Genomic DNA, 24,288 nt, shown 5'->3' with positions numbered 1-24,288 from the left:
CATCTCTTGCCCTGCTGCCCCAGTCGCCTTTATCCCACTCCACCCCGCCATCTTCGAAATTGCGAAGGTTTCCTTGCCGAACAACAACAACTGAGTGCTTTTGATTTTAGCGTCCTTCGCTCACTGATAAGGGGACAACGATTTTATATACTCGAAGGTATTAGAGAGTACTTATTTTTATCTCCACGCACCTCCTGTTGTCCGCTCTCTTGCAAGCTTAACCTTAAGTTGTTGTAGCAATTTGTAGTCTACATACGTCTTCTTTGGACCCCACTGTATTTTATTGATCGATTCTCGCCACCTTTTTTCGCTCAAATCCTTCTTTGTCTTGAACTGATGGAACTTCGGACTTCATAATTTTTTAGGATTTTTTTTTTAAATCTATGTAACTGTAGCAAACAAATTTGAAACAATTTACCCCATTATTTATGTACATAACTGTTCCGTATTATGCATGTTAATATTACATAGTTGCTGAAAATCAATAAGAGCCGCCTTACTCCTGAGCTTTATGTACATGGGCAGATATGTATTTATTTACTAAATAACCCGTTTGTGACCTATTATAATATCCTATTATATAATATTCTCGCAAACAAAGCGTTTGAATTTTATCTGTCCACTTTTTTGCTTTCTATTTTAAACCGTACGTATGATAGTGCAATTTTTATTCTATTTTCCAAGCCTTACGTAGACCTATTCATTGATATTTTACGAATGTGTTAACATGGTTGAAATTTTTCATTAATAGCGGCTGCCTTCTTTATTTTTTCTATGCATTTCTTACTACACTAATATTGATACGTAAATGTTTTTAGAGAAAAGGCTAGAAAAATGGTTAAGAAAATAGCACAAATATAGGCTTGCAATTTGGTTGCATTGAAAAGAAAATTACTCATGATAAAGTACACCAGTTTCTATCAAAGATGTTGTCTGTGACGAATGGACTGAAAAGCAAATTTGCGCGGCATTCCTTTGCGCGTTAGTGACTTCGTCTGTTAGCATGTAGTGTTGAATTTTGCTAAACAGCTGAAATTGCTGTTCAGCGCAATTCAGCACAGAAATTAGCATCGCATGCTGTTTGTCAGCAATAAGCATTAAGTAAATCTAAATTACTTCGAGGAATCTACTGAAACCTTAAAGTATTGTATTTTTTATGCTTGCTGTTTTTTTTGCTATTTAACTATAAATAAATACAATTATTACTATTGATTGTATGTATTTTTGTCTAATATCATGATTTGTTTTTCCTTCTTGAAATACGGTTGTGATAGAGAGTTAAAATTGAAATAATTGTTCTCTAAATGCTTTGTGTTCATATCACGAACTTGTCGCACTGTGTGTCGTGGTTCTTCAATCGAATCAAAATACCACTTCCGCTCGCTGAACGAGGCTCAAGTTGAAAAGAGCTTGATTTCCATGCTCTTTCTAGATTCTCATAGTTGTTATAATTAAAAGCTTGAGTTAAGTTTGGTGCGATACTTAATGAGAGCAGCTGCCGCTTTTGACAGACCAGCACTCTAGAATCTATTTTCGTGTGATCTTGATTTCAGGAGGACACACACGCATATCGCTGCCTCTCGAAAATAGATTTATTAAAATCGGAGAAGAAGCGAGAGGGTTTCCAAAGTACACAAGGGACGTTAGCTCTTTTGTTGCCTCACAGACGGGCGCGCCCAGCAAGTGATAATGCGCCCTGGGAAGCATATTTCCTTGAATGAGACGCAGTTCCACTGACATGTCGTACACTGAACTGGAGCACGGCTACCAGGGACTCAAGAAAGCCAGACCGTCGTTTTACCTGCACGAAGAGAGGATCGCCAAACTGAGAGTAATTATATGCGCCCATAAGCGCTCACCACAGCTCGGGTCGAAACAGATTATAGATAAAAGTTTTGGTTGAAATTTAAATCAAATTTGGTATCTAGCAAATTCTGCGGAAAAAAATATTTGGACCAACCCTATTTGACTTGCCTATTAAGCCTTTTAAGGAAGTCAAGAGTAATATGAGATAGATCAGGATTGGTTAAAATAAATCGGGGAGTTGGTTCACATTAGCATAGTTCTGATTGTGTGGCTATCGGGCCTTTCACAAAATTTAAAATGTTGATTAATTTCAAAGAAAGTGAAGCTTTTATGTTAATAGTTTACTCTTAATTATCTAAATTAAAAGTAAAACACCAACTTAGTTCCAACAGTGATAACAATATTATCTTTAAATTATCTTTCTCATTATGTACCTTAACAAACGTTTAACTATTTGCTCTTTTTGGTTCAAAAGCACACAAAAGATTCAAAGTGCTCCCCTTGTTTGGTCCCTTCAGAGATATCCCGGAGTGATTAAATCGAGCCATTGAATTTCCTCCGGCCTTTTGCAATCAATGCCCTTGACTTTTGGTTTGAGACTATTGACCCTCATTGGTTTGAGAGGAGATCCAAATATTATATATAATTAAGTTTTTTAAATCTGAAACTAATGAGCTGTGGAAAATGCGGTTAGCTTCGTACTTATTATGTCTGACATCAAGGTACTTTGAACCTTAGTGCAACATTATTTTTCTTTGGCTTGTGAGAAACTGGTTTGAAAGCTGTCTGCTTTATTTTATTTACTTCTTTCATTATTGATTTCAACACTACTAATTTTTCCAGAGGCAAACATTAGTTTCGTATCGCGGTCTGGGAAAGGAAAACTTATTGACTTGGTAGTTTTCCTTTCCCACTCCATTCTTACTCAGCAACTTTTTAAACGAAAAATATCTAAATTTACGAAATTGTTGCGTCACTCTTAGTATTGAAATATTACACAAACTCTTCTCGCCTCTATGTCCCTCTTGTGGCTGAAGCAGCTGTCAAGGTGGGAGAATGGACAGTAATGCGGCGCGCCTGCCCGGCGTGTGCATTGTGGACGTGGACAGCAACGCAGAGCCCTACTGGCTGTTGCTGGTACTGTCCCGTGCGTCCGTGTGTGCCCCCCAACGCTAACCGCATGCCCAATTAGCACTAAACTCGCTCACACCGCCTCACCCGCCTGCTGCTATTTTTTCTTGCGCTCTTTATCTGCCAGTCACGATAAAACAGCCGCGGCCGACTCACTCGGCGGCCGTCTTTCCTCCGGCATGGAATATGTCCGGCAGTGGGCGAGCGGCTGGTGGCGCGCCAGTAACGACGCCAAGATCCTACAGGCCTGCTGGGGACAGAATGTCTGTCTTGGTTTTCTTTGTTTGTGTGCTCCCTCTTGCTTTTCACACTCCCCTCAATAGTATCAGTTAGCTACCGATTTTATTAAAATATTTCAATTTTCAATCCACAGACGATTGATTTTTGGCTCTGCTTAGTGCGCGTGCGTTTAATGCGAGCAAGAGACTGCGCAGTGGGCTCCTATCCGCATCACGCATGCGCATTTGGGAGAACGCAAAAATTTTTAATTTTCTATGATAATATTTTCGGACAACAGCCTCCACTCCCGTCCTCTCAATATTTGATTCAAGCCTCGTGGGATCAATCGAAGTGTGAAAGTGTCTTATTTTTCCCCTACACATTTTTTATTCGTTATTTTTGCAACAAAAAATTCGCAGTCATTTCCGAAAATCGTACTGTTATAATATCGTTGAAATAATCGGTTAATCATTTACGCGTTTTTCAAAATCTTTTCAGCAAGCCCACAAGGTTGAACTCAATGACAAGAGGAAACGTATTGTGTTATCAGAATATATCATCGTACAGTGCATTGAACCATACACTTAGTCCGTGCAATAGCTGTCTTGTGTGTAAAGTACCAAAAAGCGGTCCTGAATGTGCAAATACGCCGCTACCGACCGAAAGAACTGTCTGCCTCTAAAGAGCATTAAAATTTAACCTAAGTTTACATCTGCGTCCTCTATTTTTGTTTTTTATCTGTTTTAGTTTATCGCAGTTGTTAGCGTTGCGCAACCGACATGTTTACATCGAATCTGTTTGCAGGGCGAAGGCACAGGTCTGGACGATGACGGCTTGTGCTTGGACACCGAGATGTCCGGGTGCGAAGATGGCGGAAAGCAGGTTGTGGTCGGGGTGTGCGCGATGGCCAAAAAGTCGCAGTCGAAGCCGATGAAAGAAATCCTAACTCGGCTGCAGGAGTTTGAATACCTCAGGATCGTCGTGTTCAACGAGGAGGTCATTCTCAAGGTCTAGTTTGTTCCTCCTGCTTTTTGTAACTAGGTGTCTTCCCTGCTCAGCTTTAAAGCAAGCTTCGATTTTTGATATTTTTACATTTGGCTATTTTTACTTAACCTCTTGTAGTGGTGAACCCTGATCTCACACTCTTTTGGTGCACGTTCACTAACTCGCTGCTAATTGATAACGTGCTAACACTGCAATACGTTTACGAGCTTTCATGCATGCCCCAGCTGGTTCCCTAATTACGCACTCTGCCGTGCCGCGGGATCCGGGTAGCCTAAAATAGTAAATCTTGTTTCAGGAACCTGTTGAAAACTGGCCAATTTGTGACTGCCTGATCTCATTCCACTCGAAAGGATTCCCTCTTGATAAAGCCATCCAATATGCCAACCTGCGCAACCCGTTTATCATCAACAATCTGCACATGCAGTACGACATCCAGGACAGGCGGAAAGTGTACGCGATCCTCGAAAAAGAAGGCATCGAGATACCAAGATACGCAGTCCTCGATAGAGATTCCCCAGATCCAAAACGTTTGCTTACTTTTTAATCTAAATTTAATTGTCGGCCAGATTTAAAATTTTATTCACACTCAGATCACGAGCTGGTGGAGTCTGAGGACCACGTCGAAGTGAATGGAGTAGTGTTCAATAAACCATTTGTTGAAAAACCGGTATCCGCTGAGGACCACAATATATACATATACTACCCCACATCTGCAGGCGGGGGTAGTCAGAGGCTCTTTAGAAAAGTAACCGTCCTATTTGATTGCGTGACCTAGAACTAAAACTACTGGACCATTCCGCAGATTGGCAGCAGAAGTTCCGTTTACTCTCCCGAGTCCAGGGTCAGAAAGACTGGTTCTTTCATTTACGAAGATTTTATGCCCACTGATGGCACTGATGTGAAAGTGTATACCGTTGGGCCTGATTATGCTCATGCCGAGGCGAGAAAATCTCCTGCGCTGGACGGCAAAGTGGAGCGGGACAGTGAAGGAAAAGAAATAAGGTACCCTGTGATCCTGAGCAACGCGGAGAAGTTGATTTCACGAAAGGTGTGCATGGCTTTCAAACAAACCGTTTGCGGATTCGACTTGTTGAGGTAAGCTCTCGTTTTGACAGCTTTTTTTCTTACACAGACTTGATCATTTACAGGGCGAACGGAAAGTCCTTTGTCTGTGATGTGAATGGCTTCAGTTTTGTCAAGAATTCAAACAAGTATTACGATGACTGCGCTAAAATTCTTGGCAACATGATTTTGCGTGAGCTCGCGCCAACCCTACATATTCCCTGGAACGTTCCATTCCAGTTGGATGACCCACCAATAGTGCCTACGACCTTTGGAAAAATGTAACATTTTCTTTAGATTCATGAAAACAAATAAAACATTTTTTTTAAGGATGGAGTTGCGGTGTGTTGTGGCTGTGATCAGACACGGAGACAGAACGCCGAAGCAGAAAATGAAAGTTGAAGTGAGACACCCCAAGTGAGTCTTTAAATTTAAAATAAAAAATATTCTTTACTGTCTGAAATCATATTCTAGATTTTTTGAAATATTTGAAAAGTACGATGGCTATCGGAAGGGCCACGTGAAGTTGAAGAAGCCAAAGCAGCTGCAAGAAATCCTTGACACTGCTCGCTCCCTGCTGACCGAGATCCAGCACCGAGCCGCCGACCCAGAATTGGAGGAAAAGCAAGGAAAGTTGGAACAGCTGAAAAGCGTGCTCGAGATGTACGGTCACTTTTCGGGCATCAACCGCAAGGTGCAGATGAAGTACCAGCCTCGTGGCAGGCCCAGGGGATCCAGCAGCGATGATGGTCTGATCTGAAAATTTCAACTCGCTAGTGATGTTGACTGAAGTTCAAGGCCTTTTTCTAGATTTGCCAAAGGAGCCGTCCCTGGTGCTGATTCTCAAGTGGGGCGGTGAACTGACACCGGCAGGCCGCGTGCAGGCTGAGGAGCTGGGTCGCATTTTCCGATGCATGTATCCCGGAGGCCAAGGTAGAAGGTTTAGGCACACGTCAGCGGGTGAGCCCCTCTATGCTCACATCGCCTCTTTTAACGCTCTTAACTCGCACACACGATGCCGTGCTGAGTGCCAAGCTCAGCCATCGCGGCCGCTGTACACTAAACATATCAGCTTTCGCCTTAGTCTGTCAGTTAATGTCACACTCTTGTCACATATTATCCAGCAATCTGCTTTTAAAAGGAATGTGTGCGTGAAATATTTTCCTTGCGAAATCATGGTGCCTTTTTACACAGCATTTCTGAGGAAAATAACTTAATTGTTGCTGGTTGAATGTAGCTGGGAGTGCAGAAGTTTGCCAATGTAGTCTTAACAAATAAGAATTGCTCAATTAGATGAGACAACCTTACTAACCACAACACATAATTTAGACGGAAAAACACTTCTAGGTTTTTGGTAAATAAATGGGATGATGGTAGAACGCCACCTTGAAATAGATTTAGAATCTGCCTGCTGCAATGTGAGAATGAAAGTGAATTTGCGTTATGTAAGAAATATCTGATGTGTATTTTAAGTCCTCCTTGTTTCTAATTTTTGTTTGCTTTGTTGGTGCAGTTTTGACCAGGTTTTTGCCGAGACTTTTCTGCCGAGTTTTTTTGCGCATGTCAACCTTTTTTTCTAGTCAGAACCTGGTTCTTCTCTAACCCCTTGAAGTTGTTTTTCTTCATCCACGCTAGACCCTTCATACTCCTCATCACATTTTGCCATCAGCTCGTTGAACGATTAATTTGATTTTTATTTATGCTTTCACAAGCCAATTATAATTGAGTGAGTGTATGTGTGAGCAGCACGACCGAGACCGAGCGTTGCAGAGCAGATTCAAAGAGAGGGCGTCGTGGCTGACTGCTGCCACGTTTCAGGAGAGTACGCAGGCACCCAGGGACTCGGACTGCTCCGGTTACACTCGACCTTTAGGCACGACCTCAAAATTTACGCCTCTGACGAGGGGCGTGTCCAGATGACGGCAGCCGCCTTTGCCAAGGGGCTGCTTGCACTCGAAGGAGAACTCACACCCATCCTGGTGCAAATGGTCAAGAGCGCCAACACTAACGGGCTGCTTGACAATGACTGTGACTCCAGCAAACACCAGAACATGTAATAAAACAATTTATCAAATTTTGTACCTGAACTGAAATTCCTATTGGGGGCCCTTCGCTAACAATATATTGAAGAAAATTTTAAATTAAAATATCATTCATCAATGTCAAATTGGCATTGTTAATATCTGAAGATTGCAAAAATAAAAAAGGAAAGGAACTAAAAGTGTCGTTCTAAACTAAGAATTTCAACGCATGGGGTTTCCCGTCCATTGACACAAGAATGATACATAGGAATATAATAGAATAACATGTGTCAGTATGGGTGGATTTCGTTTTTCTTTTCTTTTATTCTCATCCAAGTAACAAATATTAGTCGTGATCGATTTTTTTCCTTTAAATTTCATTCATTTTTTGTAACTTGTATCTGAAGTGTGTTTCAAGTTTAATTCAAGGGAATTGGCTCTAATTCCATGATGTTGTTTCAGGGCAAAATCTAAACTACACGAGTTGATGCAGCAGGATCGTGAGTTCTCGAAAGAAGACAGGGAAAAGCTGAATCCTTGCAACGCGTCTTCCATAACTGCCGCTCTTGACTTTGTAAAGAACCCAGTTCGATGCTGTGAAAGAGTTCACGACCTGATCCAAAAACTGGTTGCAATCGTCAAGACTAAAAGGGAAGACCCTAAAACCAAAGGTAGTTAGCACTGAATTTAATCATCTCCCGCTTAAACCATTTTGCTGCAGATGCAATTCTGTATCACGGCGAGACGTGGGAGCTGATGGGCCGTCGTTGGGGAAAAATCGAGAAGGACTTTTGCAACAAGAACAAAACATTTGACATTTCAAAAATACCCGACATCTACGACTGCATCAAATATGACCTGCAACACAACCAACACACCCTTCAATTTGAGCAAGCGGAGGAGTTGTACATATGTGCCAAGTACTTGGCCGACATTGTGATCCCTCAAGTAATCGCATCTCGGTTCAACGCGAATCTCCTTAACATTGATGCATTACAGGAGTATGGCTTAAGCAAGCAAAACAAATTGACGATAGGCCAAGGTATCTGCACGCCACTGCTCAAGAAAATTAGAGCCGACCTGCAGAGAAACATTGAAGAGTTTGGCGAGGAAAATGTCAACAGGCTGAACCCTCGCTATTCCCATGGCGTCTCCAGTCCTGGCCGACACGTCCGCACTCGACTGTATTTCACCAGTGAGAGCCACGTGCACTCACTCCTGACAGTGCTGCGTTACGGAGGACTGCTAGATGTATGTTCAGCTCTATTTTTAAATCGTCATTCCTAATGCGATTATAAAATGCGAGATTAATAACAGTCACTAATAGATTATGATTTTTTTTTGCGAAACGATTATTTTGAACTAACGACTCGCTCTGTATTGTTTTGCGCGATTCAGAAAAAGCTGCAATCAGAGAATGACACAATTGAACCAAACTGTGCTCCTGACACAAGCAATGCAAATAAGGCAAGTTCGCGATGAAATAATTATTCATGCAACACAACATGACGCACCTTGCTTTCTTGGTTCCTATTAATAGCTCATATCATCAGAGAACAAAGTTCTTTGAATTCAAACTGCACTTAATTGGCACAGTATGAAGAAATTATCTATTGAAGCTTTGGGATTTTTTTGCTAAATTTAAAATAACTTAAATGTTAACTAAGCATGCTTTTTCTATTGGGTTGATGGAATTAATTTAACAGGTGCTCTTAAACTTTTTGGTAGAATTTAAACTTTCTTTCTCAGGAAACGAAAGACGAACAGTGGCGTCGCGCAATGCAGTATGTTTCGATGGTGTCTGAGCTAAACTATATGGCACAGGTGGTCATCATGCTGTATGAGGATCCAACAAAAGATCCATTTTCAGAAGCCAGGTACTATATAGGATATGTTTTGGTGGTTAATCGTAGATAAATTGTTCATCAGGTTCCATGTGGAGCTACACTTCAGTCCTGGTGTAAACTGCTGCGTGCAGAAAAATTTGCCTCCTGGTCCTGGTTTCCGTCCGCACAGCAGAAATGATTCTGGCACCTCGAAAAACATGGTAAGTCCGCGAAATTTAATATAACGTTAAATTTTTGATGTCAAATCAAGTTCTGTCAAAATGGCTTGAGCACGGGGATTATTCTGAAATGTTTCCGTTTTGTGTCAGCAGGCATTTTGGACTGGTTTAATGGGAAAGGTAACAATGTTGTCGTCATTCTGTGCCTTAGAGTGCTCCTTTTCATTTTTTCAGTCCCTTTAACTGTCTTCTTTGGCATTTTTATTAAAACATACTGCTTTATCTTGGTGTTTGTTGTAAACAAGGAAACGATTTTCATCTTCAATCGTTTTTAGTCACCTAGTTGTTACCAATTTTAGCCCAGACTTTTTTAAACAGGTTAAATATATTTCTTTCCGTCGCTGAAAACCTGTGATAAGAGCCTGCTTAATCCTGGTTTTGCACGCAAGCTAGTTGTAAAAAAGGAAGCAATTTGATCCGTATTTCCAATTTGCAGCAACAGGGTTCAGACTCTGGAGGAAGTACGACTAAGGAAGATGAAGAAGAGGATGAGTTTGAGCTTGACGAAATGATGGGCATCCAAACGAAAAAGGATAAAACCACCCCGACTCCTGTAAACTTTACGATTTTATTTTGAGTGAGAACGATCTAAAACCCTCCTTTCAGGACATATTTGCCGAGGAGGATACAGAAGTGGAAGATACCTACGAGGACCTGCCGCCCTCATTGTCATCCAGCATGAAGTCTTCAGAGCCGATTCCCATCAAGTGAGTCTCAGAGTGGCGCTTCTAAGTTCCTTTTCAAAAGTAACGTCTGCAGGTGCCGTGCGAGCCCTCCAAAGGACGTGAACCTGGCGACTGTGGCAGCGGAGGAGAGCAACCAGCGGAGCTCGTCGTTAAACCGGAACAAGCTGAACGCGGATGACTATGAGCCCCGTTCCCGCAGCTTCGACCACCAGCGGGATCGATCGCCTCGAGACAAGGGTAAGCTGAGGTTTGCGAGTTTTTGTGTGGCAAAGAGTGTGTCCCTTGAGCCCGGACGTGACATGTGATGTGCCTGCCTACAGATGAGGCGCGATACCAGAGCCTGGATGCAGCTCAGTGGCCAGGTATTGGGCACACTAAATCCTCCAGCGCTTGGCTCGTGATTAACTCTTTGTCTGCTAAAACCTCTTTTGATAGCATTCATACATTCATTATATATTATAATGAGCTGTGTGCTGTTTGGCAAACTACCAAAAATAATCACCCCTGAACCGGATGCCCCCGCCCAACGCACCCTTACTGTTTCTTTCTTTTCTGTCCTCTAATCTGCCTGATTCTTTTGCTTTCATTGTGGAGTTGTCATGATTACTGTTACTTCGCAGCTAGCGACCCTTAAGTCTTGATCTCAAGAAACTTTTTGGCAGGAAGAAAATCTGCTTGTTTATAGTAAAACTTGGGAATTTTCTCCGAATAAAAATTTTCTATGCTCTCCCTGACTTTTAAAATCACTATATTGTGGAACTTTTACTCTTTTGTATAAAAACATCAATTTAATTTGTGTTATAAATATGTATTATGTAACAGTAACCTCGATTTTCCCCCAGGAAGTTAATTAAAATTAAAAAATCACTTCATGAACAAGGAAATCCCATTCCAAGGTTTGGTTTCTATAGCTCACTGAGCTCACTACTGAAGGTTCAAGATATAAACTTTTAATTGCTCATTTTGGTTCTAATTTCATATCTAACTCTACAAAATGATGGAAAAAAAATTTTTTTTCCATTTCCTTTTTCGGTCAGCAGTTTTCTCTTTAAGGTCCAGAAAAAAACAAACACTGCATTTGATTTGTAAACTTAATACTTGCTTCTCGGAAATAAATATATTTTTTTAATTAAAAAGCAATAAATTTTAGACTATATTGCCTGAAAACGACTATACATATTTATCAGAAAATCTCTACGAATTTAAAAATTTACCAAACTGAGTATTCGGCAAAAACTCCCAAGTTAATTGATTCACCTGAAAAAAATCTTCAAAATGTCAAAATTCAACTGCATGCGATTAAATATTTTGGAAAAAAATGTCAACGAGGTGATGTGAAGTGAAAACACGTATCACACTGAGGTGGAAAGTTCCATTTTCTCATTTGATCACAAATCTGCTCTCTCTTTCTTTGTGGTCCCCAGTGGCACCGTGGTCGCTGCCCCCGTGCCCCCTGGCCCCCCACTCGCTGAACCCTCCCCTTGCGCCGCTGAGCCCGCGCTCACAATCTCCATCCGGCACGGTGCCGGTGTTGGGGCTCGCGGTGTCCTCGCCCACCCTGCCGTCCTCGCCGCTGTCCTCGTTCTTTGTGCGCTCCTTCTCAACGCCATGCAGCACACACTCGTCCTTACCCCCCATGAACGCAGGTGCCGAGGGTCACCGGCTGCAACACCAGATGCCCTCTGCTCTCTTCAAGTTGCTCAGCAAGGGTGGCACCTCCGCCAGCAGCCTCTTCAGCACTGCCGTCATCAGTGGAGGCACGGCGGCCGTCAGCGCCCCATGCCTTCTTAAACACGAACACGATGTCCCCACCATCGCAGGTGCGCATCCTTATTCCTCTTTTCCTTTTTTATTAAATCAAGCTCAATTATAACGGAGAAAACTGAGATAAAAAAGTATAATCTTGATTTGAACCATGATTGCTGAACGAAATTTTTTAATTTATCAAATTTTAGCTATCCAAAACCCTTTGAAAGAACTATTTGAAAATTAGATTTCAAAATTCCATGTAATATAATTGTAATGGATTTGGAAAAAAATGATTTTTTTTACTATTTCTAGAAAAATTGGTCTTTTTGGCATAGCTCAATCTCTTAATAATTGATTAACCAAGTAAAATTTCAAGACATGTATCTCTTCAGTAGAGGTCTCAGCCGCGAGCTTTAAGGCGGCGGCTGGCGGGACCGACTTAGCCGAATTTTTTGCCCGGCGGTGGCTGGCCATTGTTACTGGCGGCTGGCGCGGCAGACAATATTTTGAACGTGAAGTTTGATAGCGCTTAACGGCCCGAAGGGGCCACCAGACATTTTTTCTCCTGCACTTTTTTAATTTTTGACACTTTTTTACCGGCGGCTGGCGTGGCTGGCGCAGCTTAGCAAGATTCACGGCGGCTGGCGGCTGTCCACGTGACCAAAAATTTGCCGACACAGCGCGGCTGGCTGAGACCTCCTTCAGTAATCATTCTATAGAAAATTGGATATATTTTAAAGAAATCCGATTTTATTTTACAAAACCCCTATAACATTTTATAATAATTACCTGGGTTCTACCGTTAATTAAATATAATTTCCCCAAGGTAAAAAGCATTAATTGACTCAACATTTCCCTGATTACTCGCCCCTTATCCAGCTCTCTTAAGCAGTAAGTAATTTTGGAATTATCATTTTTCCCTGTTCTTCGTTAACTCTCAAAATTAAGTCTCATCAGCCTATTCTTGCACTTGCAGCCATCGAAGGTTGCGGCGGAGTACCCCCGATTCGGCCCCTGGAGACGTTGCACAACGCCTTGTCCCTTCGCCAGCTGGACGCGTTTCTTGAGAGGATGACCGCGGCGCCGTTCCGAACGCCACCGTCTTGCGCCTCGCCGCCAAAGTTGCCGGGGGGAAACCAGCCCCGATTGCCAAACGACCTTCAGTCACCGAGCAGTAGCAGTAAGACTAAACTCATCGTCCTCTTGTCCTGCATGACTTTTTGTTCTTAAATAAAGTTTACAGCGATCACTCCTGCATGGGCACTTATTGATAAGTCAATGTCGTTGTAACGCCTTGCATCCAACCATTTCACTCGAGCCACGCTCTTTCTCTTGCAGGTTTCGGCTGGAGTGGTCCACCATCGTTTGTCTCCTCAAGCGGCCCATCGTCACCAAACGGCTCTGCTTCGCTTGTTGACTACTTCGTCGGAGGCGAGCCAACGGCGCCGTCGTCCCTCTCAGCGAGTCTGCTGAGCGAGGAGGGCGCGCCTGGCCTGCTCAATTACTTCAGCGGGATGATGCCGACGCAGATCGCTGCCGGCATGTTCCCGCCGAGCAACCCATCCAACGTGACGCCGGCCGGCTCCGTCGCCACCACGCCCGACGACTTCCTCAATGAACGTTCTGACGAGGAGGACCACGCGCCTGACGTTACCGTTACAGAAGAGCCGTGGCCACCTGAGCCACCAGTGCCTCCGGAGTCAGAGAGCACGTCACCGAGCAGTGGCACTGATGCGCAGAGCACAGTCATGCCCACTCCACCCACGTGAAGGACGATGCACTTCATTAGTGCAGCTTGTGTTTTTCGAAAGTGCAAATATAAATATTGTTGTTTATTGAAAAATAAACTCAGCCTTTTCATTGTTCGTTACGTGTATTTATTCTTCATGAACAATTTGTCACACTTAAAAGGATTATAACTTAACATCATAAGTACGCATTTGTTTTATCAACTAGAAATTGCGCTTGACAATTTAGCACACGACGCAGCGCCTATTCCTGTAAAAATATTTTGGTAATAACGCAGAGCCCAACTTTGTACATTAGCATAAGACAAAAATTGCTCTTGTGAATAGATAATGAAGAGTCCACATTTGGCAAAAAAATAACGTAAGCTTTCAATTTTCCTTCGGACCACTTCTCCTCTTCCTTGCAGGCTTAATGCTGAATCTAACTTCTTTGCCAGGAGAATAAGCCAAGGAAGGCTGCCTGATGTTGGACTTTGCTGGAATCGCAGATATCGAAGGCGGAGAGTGCAGTAGCGTGGACGTTGAGGCGGCCGACGAAACAACAGATGAGGTGACTGACGTGTTGCGTAATCGTTCAAGCGCCTCGCTCAGCCACGAGTCGGACTTGGCTGTGTCGTTACACTTTTCGCTATGGACACTGGAGACTTCTGACTGGAATGACTCAAATTCTGGGTGAACGTAGGCTCTTTCCAGTTGGCAAATGGAGTCGGAGATGTTTCTTAAATATGTGTCCGCCTTTGGGTGTTTGAAAGCTACACTCTGAAGCTGCTTAAGAGTTTCGCGTAGGATGGCAAAACACTTCTCTGGGTCGACGCCTGCTGATGCTGCGGCTGCCACAGGTTTTTGTCGGTTGAAAGGTGCCATGTCAACCAATATGCTTTCTTCCGAGCTCAGAGAGTCGCTAGAATTCTCAGCCCACTCCAACTGTCTAGGCCAATCAATTTCTGTAATGGTCTGATATTCGAAATATATTTATTACATGTGATTCCTGAACTATTTATTTTGGAAACTTACCTCTCCTTCGCTATCCCTGATGTTCCCTAGCACTTCCATGAACAATCCGTGGCTGCATATTGTTGAATATTTGTCTGAGACTCTGACTTTGATGCATGGTTGCAGAGCTGGCTGGTCAGAAGCCAGGTCAGCATTCGCCTTTTGAACTTGAGCAAATTTCTGTGTAAAATATTTGAATTAGTTTCGGAATCTTAGAGATAAAGTAATGAATTACATAATCCAATCCTAAATGCTTGCAACGCTGATTGGCTTCCTTCACTAAACAGTGTATTTCGTGAAGTCCCATTACAGGAGGAGATGACATCTGTTCAAGAGATCGCAGTTCCTGTGAAATGGAAAATAATAGAAAAATGGTCACCTTCAAAGATATTTTAAAACTATACTTGAATGAGGTCTGAGTTGAAAGAAGGAGCGATGCTCATGTTCAAGGGCGCCATTGCTTGCTCGATTCTATTCTTTTCAGCCTCGATTTCAGCCTTCAAAGCGGCAGCCAACTTCTGTTGATCGGCTCTCATCAACTTGAGTTCCGCTTCCGCAGCATCCTAAAATATGAATTTAATTTTGTCTACATGGCCATAAAAAAGCATTTTGATTGCTCACCTTTGACGCTCCGAGCTTCTCGAGTTGCGTTTTCTTATCTTCCAGTTCAGCAAGAGCCTTCTGCTTGGCCGCAGTGAGCTCCATATTGAGCCGCGCGTTCTGCGCCAGGCTCAGTTCCATCCTAGCAAACTCGTAATCGACCAGGGGTGCGAAATTGCTTAGATCACAAACGTCCAGGCTGTTGGTGTTGAGAAGAAGGAAGACATCGCCTCCCAGGGCGACACGATCCCGGTTCGAGAGAGGCGTCTCATGAGAAACTAACGCGCCATTGACATACGTCTCACACCCCTCGCAGGGTGTCAGCCAGAAAGTGCTTTGCTTAAACTCCAGAGAGCTGGAATCAGAGTGAAAATCATTTTACAAATGGTTATAACCACCTTTTTTGGGTATGTAATAATTGAAAATTGAGTTTTATTCTCAAAGTAATTAAATATTCTTTCTTTCATCAATGGTTTTACAAAAACATGCGAGAAAAACTTAAAAGTGTTTAGACAAAAATGATAAATAATTCAAAAATTTACCTCTTGACACACTTGCTTTTGCATGCATTCAATATGCCATGAGTGAATATGGAAATTAACTTAAAAATCAACTGGAATATTTTATAGTATTCGCAAGTTGATTAATACGAAAATCCCTAGATAGCAGATAGGTTTTGATAAAAAATATATCTCAGACAGCCAGGAAAGTTGTCTCACTTTGTTGTTGCAACACACCAGTTAATGTTTATAAAATTTTGCATTTTAAGAGCATTTAGAAATTAAGCCCTTACCAATGATTGTCGGCGACTAATGGTGAGTCAAGTATGATGTCAGCGGGTGGCTGAGCACTGCCAAGCACCATTTTTGGCTTGGCCTCAGAGGGCAACGCATAATATAGCGACAAGGACGGGTCAGAGGTGAGCAAAATTAGCCCCGGCCTGTCACTGGTCGTGATTCCTTTGCGGGCCAACGCGGCGAGCTGGCGCGAGCGGTCAAGATCAGAGGCTTTAACCTTGCTCTCCCATTCTGCCCTTTCCTCCTCCACCTGCCGCAGCTTCTGTCGGACCGACGACAATTCCGTCTGGAGCGCTTCCACTTCTTGTCCTGCGCCTCGCTTCACGTACTCCTCTCGCGCCTGCCTCAATCGGTCTATCTCTTCATGCAGCTGCCGTCTGAGGATTTTTTTAGTATAATTAAAGACAGAATAATAAAATTGTAATTGTAAGTTTCCATGAATGCAAGAGTTTAGTTTTATTTTTATCAAAAAAGGAAAAGAAAAAACAACCCATGGGGAAATATAATTTAACGAATAGGGTATGGGATAAACATATCAACTTTAAATGGCGCGAGTGCGAACGAGAAGACATTGAAATTGGCATTATCATTTTGACCTTGTTTGGAAAACAATCAAACATTTCTTACTGCATCAGAGGAGTGGCACCCTGCTGGAGTTGAATTTGCGGTTTGTTGACGATGGCCCTCGCCTGGCACGCGTATCTCAAGGTGGCCAGTGTCTCGTCCACGTACACGCTGGACGGGCTGACGGTGGCCAACATCACTGTCCTCGCGCTCCCTCCGAGAGAGTCCTGAAGCAAAAATTCATCTTAGGAAATTAGGTCACCGTGCGTGAGGCAATCGAGAAAGAATCAAGCATTATTTTTTGCTAATTATACTGTCTCACGTTATTAGGGCATTAGGGGATTAGTGAGAAATTTGTTATGAACAGCCAAGTGACATGTGAGAGATGCATGAATAATGGGGATTGAAGGTGCGAATTAAGCTCTCGCACAACTCGCGTTGTTGTTTGTTTTGCAGTGACGCACCGATCTGATAATGTAATTGCTCTGCATAAATTAACTGTGCAACTATGCTTTACAATTTGCAAATATGTGCGCTAGGCGTTATACCGGCATGGCACGCAGCCGCTTATTCATAGATAAAAATTTGGGCAAAGTGCGTGTCTGAAGAACTGCGTAACTCCCGCGTCCTTTGTTTGATAACACGATGAAGGTCGCAAATTATTAATGAAACGTCCAACACTACTTACTTAATAACGAGCGAATGAACTGTATGTAGGTTTGCGTCAGTCTGCTCTGACGAATGCAGATTTAGATTGCCGCCACGCCGACTTAAAATTTGATAATAGCCCTTTTCCTGACCGTACTTACAAAGGGAAATAAATAGGACCCTCGCCCAGCCAATGCAAGCTAATATATTATATTGTAGTTATGGTGCTTTGATATACGTATTAGTCTTGAGAAGAATGTAAGCTTGACTGACATTCTGATTGCCGGGGACAAATCTTTAAAATGGAATGAATTCGGTTAGCAAAATTCTAGGAAGCGACGAGTTTCTAACTACTGATACCAATACCTAAAATAGTTTAGCTTCATATTTCACAAAAAAAAAATAAAAAATAAATAAAATAAAAAATAATAAGGAAAGTTTTATTATTACCCGACATAGGCCATTATCAAGATCTGCTGCGAGAAATAACAAATATTGCTCACGTTTGTGTTCGTACTTACAAAAGCTAAAAGATAACGTTGCCGCGCATTGTTGAAAAGAATTACGATTGTGGGTTTCACGTACGAGCCATTATTTAGTCACGTGGAGGACGCGCTAATAAATTCTCAAATAATTAATTGGGGCCAAGGTTAATGTCAAACGACAAGAAAAGAATTTCGTTAAATTTTTGGGAACACTTCTACTGGTTAAACGAAGGAAGGTTATATGATACATTGATATGTTTAGACAAACTCGGCGAGTTCAACGAACCTGGCTTTCGCTTGAACACACGAAAGTATGAGATAAAAAAGCGCCTGTTGTTCAAAATAGTAGACACGAAAAAAGGGTTTCAGTTAAATTTTAAGCTGCAACAACAAGACATTGATTTTGAAATAGAAAGGAGACTTTCTACCCACAAAAATATTGTGAAGAATGTCTTCATGATAACATTTATCTCTTAGCGTTTTCTCACTGATAGAATATCAAATTCAAAGACCTATATATGATGAAATTTAATTTTTAATTAAAGCTTTACTAACCCCGCGAAACATAAACATGAAATTTACATTTCATTTTAAATGGATAATTTTTACATCAGCTCAAACAAATCAACTCAATTTTTTAACATCTTAAAAATGACATTATTTTGGGGTCAAAATTTTTTTCTCAGGATGCAATTGATTGATAGATTATTCCATTTGTTATTAACCAACAGTGATTTGTATGTAGATAAAAGAACGGATGGATTGGAGAACTATAATCAGATTTTTACAACATCCAGACAAAATATCGGATACTATACTGATTAAAGTTCTTACGTGTATGCCGGCCAGTACGAACGATTTGGGAAATTTGAGATAGCTGATAATCGATAGAATGAAAGAGCTGAACTTTGATAACATTAATCCAGAGTCCAAAAATTCATAATTTAGTTTTGCCCATTTAAAATGATTAAAAAAAATCAAATAATTCTATTTAATCTAACCTTTAATCAATAATAAATTTATTAAAACGCATATACAAATAAGTCATTCGTTCAGCTCCTTTTCGAAATAACCAAAAACAAACCAAAGAAATTATTACTAGTACAAACTAAAAATAATAGTTCATAATTTCTTTCAATAAAATGATATTCAAGTTAAATATTTTTGAACGATATCAAATATGGGCTTCTTGTATTATTGCCTGCCTTGACTGATTAAAAACGATGATATTTTTCAACGAGCTATTCTGATACAAATTTTAAAGGAATAACCATCAGCTCAGGTGAACTCTCGAATGCCCTCTCACAGACAGGATTTTTATTTTCAATCTCATTGTCCACGTTGGCGCTAACTGGCATTGAGAAAAGATCCGATCCAGTGCTGCACGTCCGCACGTACTCAACGGGCGACGAAAGAAAAAGAGAGGCGCAATTCGAGCTTCGGCAGCGCTCGATTCGTGCTGTTGGACTTGGCGAGTGGAGAGGAATAAAAGCGGCGTCGGGCGTGGGGAGGCCACAACATGCTTTCGTGCTTTCTTCCAGCCCGCACTAGCTCCAACAAGAGCGACCACCAGCGACAACCGTCGTCGTCGTCCCTTCAGAGTCGCAGGAGCAACCTGAGCGCAATGGACCTGATGTACCTGCCCGACACCTACAGCTACAACTACTATAACTACGAGGACGACCGCATCCTTTGGGGCCCTGACAAGTCCAAATCCAAAGGTAGCTTTTAGCGCTGCGACGTGGTTCCCGTCTTTTTTTCCTAATGGTATTAATATCAGGCAGAAAACCGTTAAAACCGAAACATTTTGGAAACGAAGGTTTTTTTTAATAGGATTTCGAGAATTATTCACGGAGTCTATTTTAGTAGGTCAAGGATATTAATTTTGAATTTACAGTTCTGAACGTTCGGGTCCTAGCTAAGGAACTCTCGGCAATATGCAAACGTGCACCAACGCACGTCGCTTTGTTTTGATTACTATTGCCGTAAGGCTGGTGAAAGCTGCTGGCAGTGCTAGCGCTCTGGAGCTCATATATACAAGACCGTGTTTGTTGGTTCCATGGTCATGCTTATAGTTAGCCCAAACAAAAAGAGCTTTCTTTCTTAGATCCTTTCTCAAGATCATTATTTTAACCAGACACCAAGTGACGCGGCACAAGTCGTTGATGATTTCGCTATTTAATATAGAGATAAATAAGCGCGTTATCTACATTCGAGGTGGTTCAATATCTCTCCATATAGTAACTATATTTACCCTGAAAATTCACTCAATTCAAGAATTCGACTGCATTAAAAATTGAATTTCACAGGTTTGTACGGTTTGTTAACCCTTTTAGATGGGAGCGGCCGGAAATAATATGTGATTAAGTGTGCATAAAAATTAGAGCTCAAAATATTAATAGACTTTCTTTACGTGAACCTAGATAATGCTTAGAGCGTTAAAAGTAATCAACGACATTAGAGAAGGATTATTGTTATATAGATAAGCATTTTAGAATCTTACAAATAAAACACCTCATTAAGTTGTAGATACATTAAGTGTTAATGAAGTTAAAAAAACAGTTTGTCAATTTTGAGGTAAAATTTCAAGGTGAGCTACAGTTTAAAATGGCGACAAGTTGACAGGGTGCCTTCTAAATTATAGCCTTTCTTACAAGGTCACCGTGTCATTGAATAGCATTTTTATCGCTTGTAAGGCACGGCAACAGGATGATTAGTCAGGCTCTGAAGCAATTTCCATAGCAAACGCGCATTTGGTCGTGACGAGATACTGCAAAACTGCATCATTTTTATTTTCGCAGCTTACTTAAGCAAATTGTTAATAGGTTTTTTTCTGCATAGTATTAATTGCAACTATTATCATTTTGATACGCCGTTAAAAATGATTCATATTATGAATGTTGCAGTGGAGGAAAAACCAAGGCACAAGACGACTTCAAAGTCGGGCGACCACAAAAACTGCCCGATGTGTAAAGCAAACCAGCGCCGCCGACTTAACAATTACATTCGCAGCAAGTCGCGGCAGGACAGCGAAAGCACGATCGAGGAAGAGGATGAAGAGGAGGCGCAAGGGAAATAAAGTGCATGCGAAGAACGGACTTGGAACAGAGCCACAAAATGTGGTGTTGGCTTCTAACCAGTGGTGTCGCCAGAGATAAGACTTGATTGCTATATTTTACTGATAGGAGAACTGCAATTGTTTGGTACAAAAATGCCCGCACTAAATCTTAGAGTAGTGAATTCTGTTCCTAAAAAGGACTTATCTGTTAAATTAAGTATTTTAATTAATTTTAATGCTTATTATTTATTTTGTTTTTTACAAACTGAAAAAAAAGGATTATATCATTGATTGAATTTGTTAAATAATTAGTTAGTTATAATTTTCCTGTGTATGTTTTGAATGTATAGGAAAATAATAATTGTGGCTACACTGTTATAATATTATTTTTTCAAGCATTTAATGTGCCTAAAATCGGTTTGGGAATTGAATAAGTCTGATTTCACTTAAAACGTCTGAAATAAATAAATAAATAAACGTCAACTTTAGACATGCAAAATCATAAAAGAACTGCGTTTTGATTTCACTCTAATACCCTTGGGCTTGAAGATTGTTCTTATAAATTGCTATTAGTCTAGCGTCAAAGAGCAATCAAGCAATGTTTACGGCAGCCACTCATGCACGCCGGACAGTGACTTCAGTTCCTCTTATTTCGCAAGCTCTCGGCTATAAATAATATGCATTTGTTGAATTCAAGCCACCTATTTTCCGTGTATGCACGGGATAGCCACGTTGGGGCTCCTTCTGGTGATGCTGGCAGTCACGCGCATGTCCCTTTGCACACCAACGCAAAAGTGTTGGCTGACAAAAAAGAGGCGCAGCGACGGGTGAAAACAAACAGTTTAAAAAGGCGAAGTGCGTTATCAGATAACACACTTGTAAAAATGAAGCCGCAGATAGGCAAAAAGGACGTACCACGCAATAACAACAATAATGGTGAGCACGCAAGCAAGTTTGGCTGGTTAATTAGTGTGCAAGCACTAATTGTGTTACAGGTTCGTGTTGTTCGTGTAAGGGAAATTCGCTGACTGGGGCCAGCACTACCTGCGTCAACAAATTCTGCAAAAATTCGAATTGCAAATGCGGAAGAGCGTGCAAGTGCGGTCAGGTGGTTGTCAGGATGACGATGGGCTCGCCATTTTCTTTCGATTTTCACTAACTTATTGTAATTTTTATACTATTGGATTTACCAAAACTAATAAGCTCTGTTAGGCTTTAAATTAAACAAAATGTTTTAAAAACGTAACCCTGGCTGTTTAAATTTGTAGAACAATAATTCTAGAAATTTCCGACAAGGCTGATGAATTTGTGAACTGTACTCACACTCAAGATCCAGGTCAGCATTGAATCCCTATAAGGCACAAAGGACTTCTTTGTCTTGTCCGCCAGGGCGTTGATCACCTTTCCCAACGTCAGAAGGGATGTGTTGATACGCACACCTTCCTAAGCAGAAAACAATAGACAAAGAGACAATTAGACATTGCACACTGTAAGTTGGGCATACAGCTCATGCAAAGACGCAGCTGCCAAATTGGACGCATACCCTGAGCCTGTCTCCTGTGGCACAGGTGTTCACCAGACGCTCACTGCCTGCAAGATCCACCAGGTGCACCTTACTCCTTTTGGGGCCCTGCGTCAGGGTGATGGTAAAAATGCTGTGAGACCTGGAGCTTTTGTCGTTCATTGCCGAAGCGGCCGTTGCTCTGCGACTCAAACCAAGACGGAGCCAACCCTAGCGAATGAGAAATTTACAATAACTTCAAAATATTTAGGTTAAACATTTACTTGGAGACTATCAAAGCTGCTGACTGACTGAACGGTGAGATTTTCCACGTAGGGGCCGTCCTGGGGATGCTCCCGGACTCTGAGCGTTGGCTTGGCCTGGTGGCGCAGGCTGGGGCCCAGATCATCACTCAGGAGATCTCGGATCTTTTCATTGTAGATCTCAAAGTATGACACTTCTATAGACACCTTCAGCTTGCCTCTATTGATCTTCTCAAAGAGAGAAAACCCAAAGCGAGGGATTATGCCCGCTTCTCGGCCCATTTTGCATCCGTCAACAGCTTCAATGCCCATCATGCTGGACAGATAGTTTGAATTGAGTAAATGAAAGTTTAGGAAAAAGCTTAATTCACACGAAATTTACCTAAATGTCTTGCCAGATCCAGTCTGTCCATAGGAGAAGAGACAAGCGTTGTAACCTTCTAGAGCTTTGGTCAGAAGTGGGTGAACCAAGTCTCTGAACACCTCCATTTGAGTAGCATCAGGCCCAAAACAGTGTTCGTATTGGTAACTAAGGGTTGAGCCATCTGAAGTTTCAACAGTGACAACACCTTCTTCATCAGTTTTAATAGTGCTGCCCTCGCCTCGCTCTCTGCGATTTTTTTAAATAAATCGTTTTACATTAATAATCGGATTATATTAATGCATACTTTGAATTTAGGGGTCTGACTCGCACTGCGACAGTTACATTGCATTCCTCTTCAGACTCCACCATTGAAGTGTGCAGACTTTGGTTTGCATTCTTTTTAGGAATTGGCGTGTCAGGATGCTTGGTTGTTGGTGTGTTGAATAGCTTCCGCTTTTGACTCACTGAATTTGACCTGACCAAATCAGGCGTTTTGAATGAAGAACTGGGGGTTGTGAAATTCCTAACAGGTGTCGTTGTGGAGTCAGTACCTGCAAAAGATTTTCAAAGTAGTGAAAATGGAATTATATTACATCATAACTCAACACATACCGGAAGCGTAGGCTTTTCTTTGTGAAATAGACTGGCCAGGCTTTTGTTGGGACGTTGCAGCACTCTTTGGAGTTGCAAATCCATCCTTTCCTCTTTTGCTTGGAGTGATGAATGTTTTCATTTCAATAGTCACATTGGTCGTTGATGAATTAAGGGGGTCTTTTGGTGTAGCTTTCGACGTACTGCATGATATTATACATTTTTTATTAAAATAAATGATAATGGACAGAATTAATTTTAATTATAACACGAAAGCATTGTGATTTAGACGGAAACACAAACCTGTTAGGAGTTACACTGGCATTTTGCCGGGATTTATTTTCATTGCTCCATTTGCTGGTCAAATTTATGTCTCTCATGGTGCACTGCAAAAAAATGATTTATTAAATACATAATTATAGATACATACAAACATAATTATTATGATTGCTCTCACATTTCTTAATTTTAAATTTTTGAAATTTAATGCATGATTTATTTTATAACAAACGAAATAAACTTCAGTTTCTACATTACATAACGTTATAATTTATGATTCTAGACGCATTTTAAGTCATTAATAATAATAATAATCTTTATTTGTGCATAAAATATGCTTGTAATACATACTGTATATTTTACAACCATGCAACTCACAGGAAATCAAAATAAAATTCATTTCGATAACCTAATATGTACATCATCATTCACGTACCTGTATGATCGTGTCAATTGCTGGATAGCTGCTAACTTTTGTATTTAATCGATTTATTCCTCAATTCGAACTTTGAAATCTTTTAGGGATAGTTCAAGCTCATAACAAACAAGAGCGAGTGCGGTACAGCGGTAGATAGAAGGGTACATTGCCGGGACGTTTTGACCGTTGAATTAAATTGTTGACATAGGCGGGACTTCTTCCAACCAATGAACGA

The 24,288-nt window shown here is 41.4% G+C and overlaps 3 protein-coding genes across 7 annotated transcripts; 2 read left to right on the top strand and 1 right to left on the bottom strand.

Annotated features, from left to right (window-relative positions):
- Positions 1 to 9: 9 nt before the first annotated feature.
- Positions 10 to 13,609, top strand: l(1)G0196 (inositol hexakisphosphate and diphosphoinositol-pentakisphosphate kinase). 5 transcript variants are annotated; one of them, XM_065482322.1, is made up of 26 exons: positions 10 to 157; positions 1,554 to 1,831; positions 3,961 to 4,152; positions 4,457 to 4,688; positions 4,728 to 4,906; positions 4,964 to 5,256; positions 5,310 to 5,504; positions 5,554 to 5,640; positions 5,698 to 5,972; positions 6,022 to 6,183; positions 6,970 to 7,276; positions 7,707 to 7,915; positions 7,966 to 8,192; positions 8,244 to 8,495; positions 8,643 to 8,711; positions 8,994 to 9,121; positions 9,174 to 9,291; positions 9,400 to 9,429; positions 9,746 to 9,862; positions 9,916 to 10,016; positions 10,069 to 10,232; positions 10,316 to 10,357; positions 11,420 to 11,815; positions 12,624 to 12,635; positions 12,721 to 12,924; positions 13,083 to 13,609. In XM_065482322.1, exons 2-26 carry the CDS (start codon positions 1,718 to 1,720, stop codon positions 13,511 to 13,513), a joined length of 4,536 nt encoding a protein of 1,511 aa, XP_065338394.1. In that variant the 5' UTR covers positions 10 to 157; positions 1,554 to 1,717; the 3' UTR covers positions 13,514 to 13,609. The 5 variants fall into 5 exon arrangements, with proteins under 5 accessions (XP_065338394.1, XP_065338413.1, XP_065338404.1 ...); XM_065482341.1 differs by having other exon boundaries at positions 11 to 157; positions 3,961 to 4,164; positions 4,752 to 4,906; positions 6,034 to 6,183; XM_065482332.1 differs by having other exon boundaries at positions 11 to 157; positions 3,961 to 4,164; positions 4,752 to 4,906.
- Positions 13,605 to 24,213, bottom strand: LOC135938631 (kinesin-like protein KIF14). Its single transcript, XM_065482410.1, has 15 exons — positions 24,072 to 24,213; positions 23,660 to 23,742; positions 23,378 to 23,559; positions 23,070 to 23,316; positions 22,784 to 23,011; positions 22,423 to 22,717; positions 22,181 to 22,369; positions 21,961 to 22,080; positions 16,510 to 16,673; positions 15,879 to 16,259; positions 15,107 to 15,440; positions 14,890 to 15,048; positions 14,721 to 14,831; positions 14,507 to 14,665; positions 13,605 to 14,446 (listed from the first exon to the last, which is right to left on the bottom strand). The coding sequence occupies exons 2-15, from the start codon at positions 23,734 to 23,736 to the stop codon at positions 13,862 to 13,864; spliced, it is 3,231 nt and encodes a 1,076-aa protein (XP_065338482.1). The 5' UTR covers positions 23,737 to 23,742; positions 24,072 to 24,213; the 3' UTR covers positions 13,605 to 13,861.
- Positions 19,052 to 21,883, top strand: LOC135938796 (uncharacterized). The gene is made up of 3 exons (XM_065482730.1): positions 19,052 to 19,300; positions 20,486 to 21,573; positions 21,633 to 21,883. Exons 1-2 carry the CDS (start codon positions 19,099 to 19,101, stop codon positions 20,656 to 20,658), a joined length of 375 nt encoding a protein of 124 aa, XP_065338802.1. The 5' UTR covers positions 19,052 to 19,098; the 3' UTR covers positions 20,659 to 21,573; positions 21,633 to 21,883.
- Positions 24,214 to 24,288: the final 75 nt, after the last annotated feature.

The sequence above is a fragment of the Cloeon dipterum genome, chromosome 1 (assembly GCF_949628265.1).
Source record: "Cloeon dipterum chromosome 1, ieCloDipt1.1, whole genome shotgun sequence".
Classification (NCBI taxonomy): Eukaryota; Metazoa; Arthropoda; class Insecta; order Ephemeroptera; family Baetidae; genus Cloeon; species Cloeon dipterum.
The sequence above is the reverse complement of the archived record's forward strand: the minus strand, read 5'-3'. Positions and strand labels throughout refer to the sequence as shown.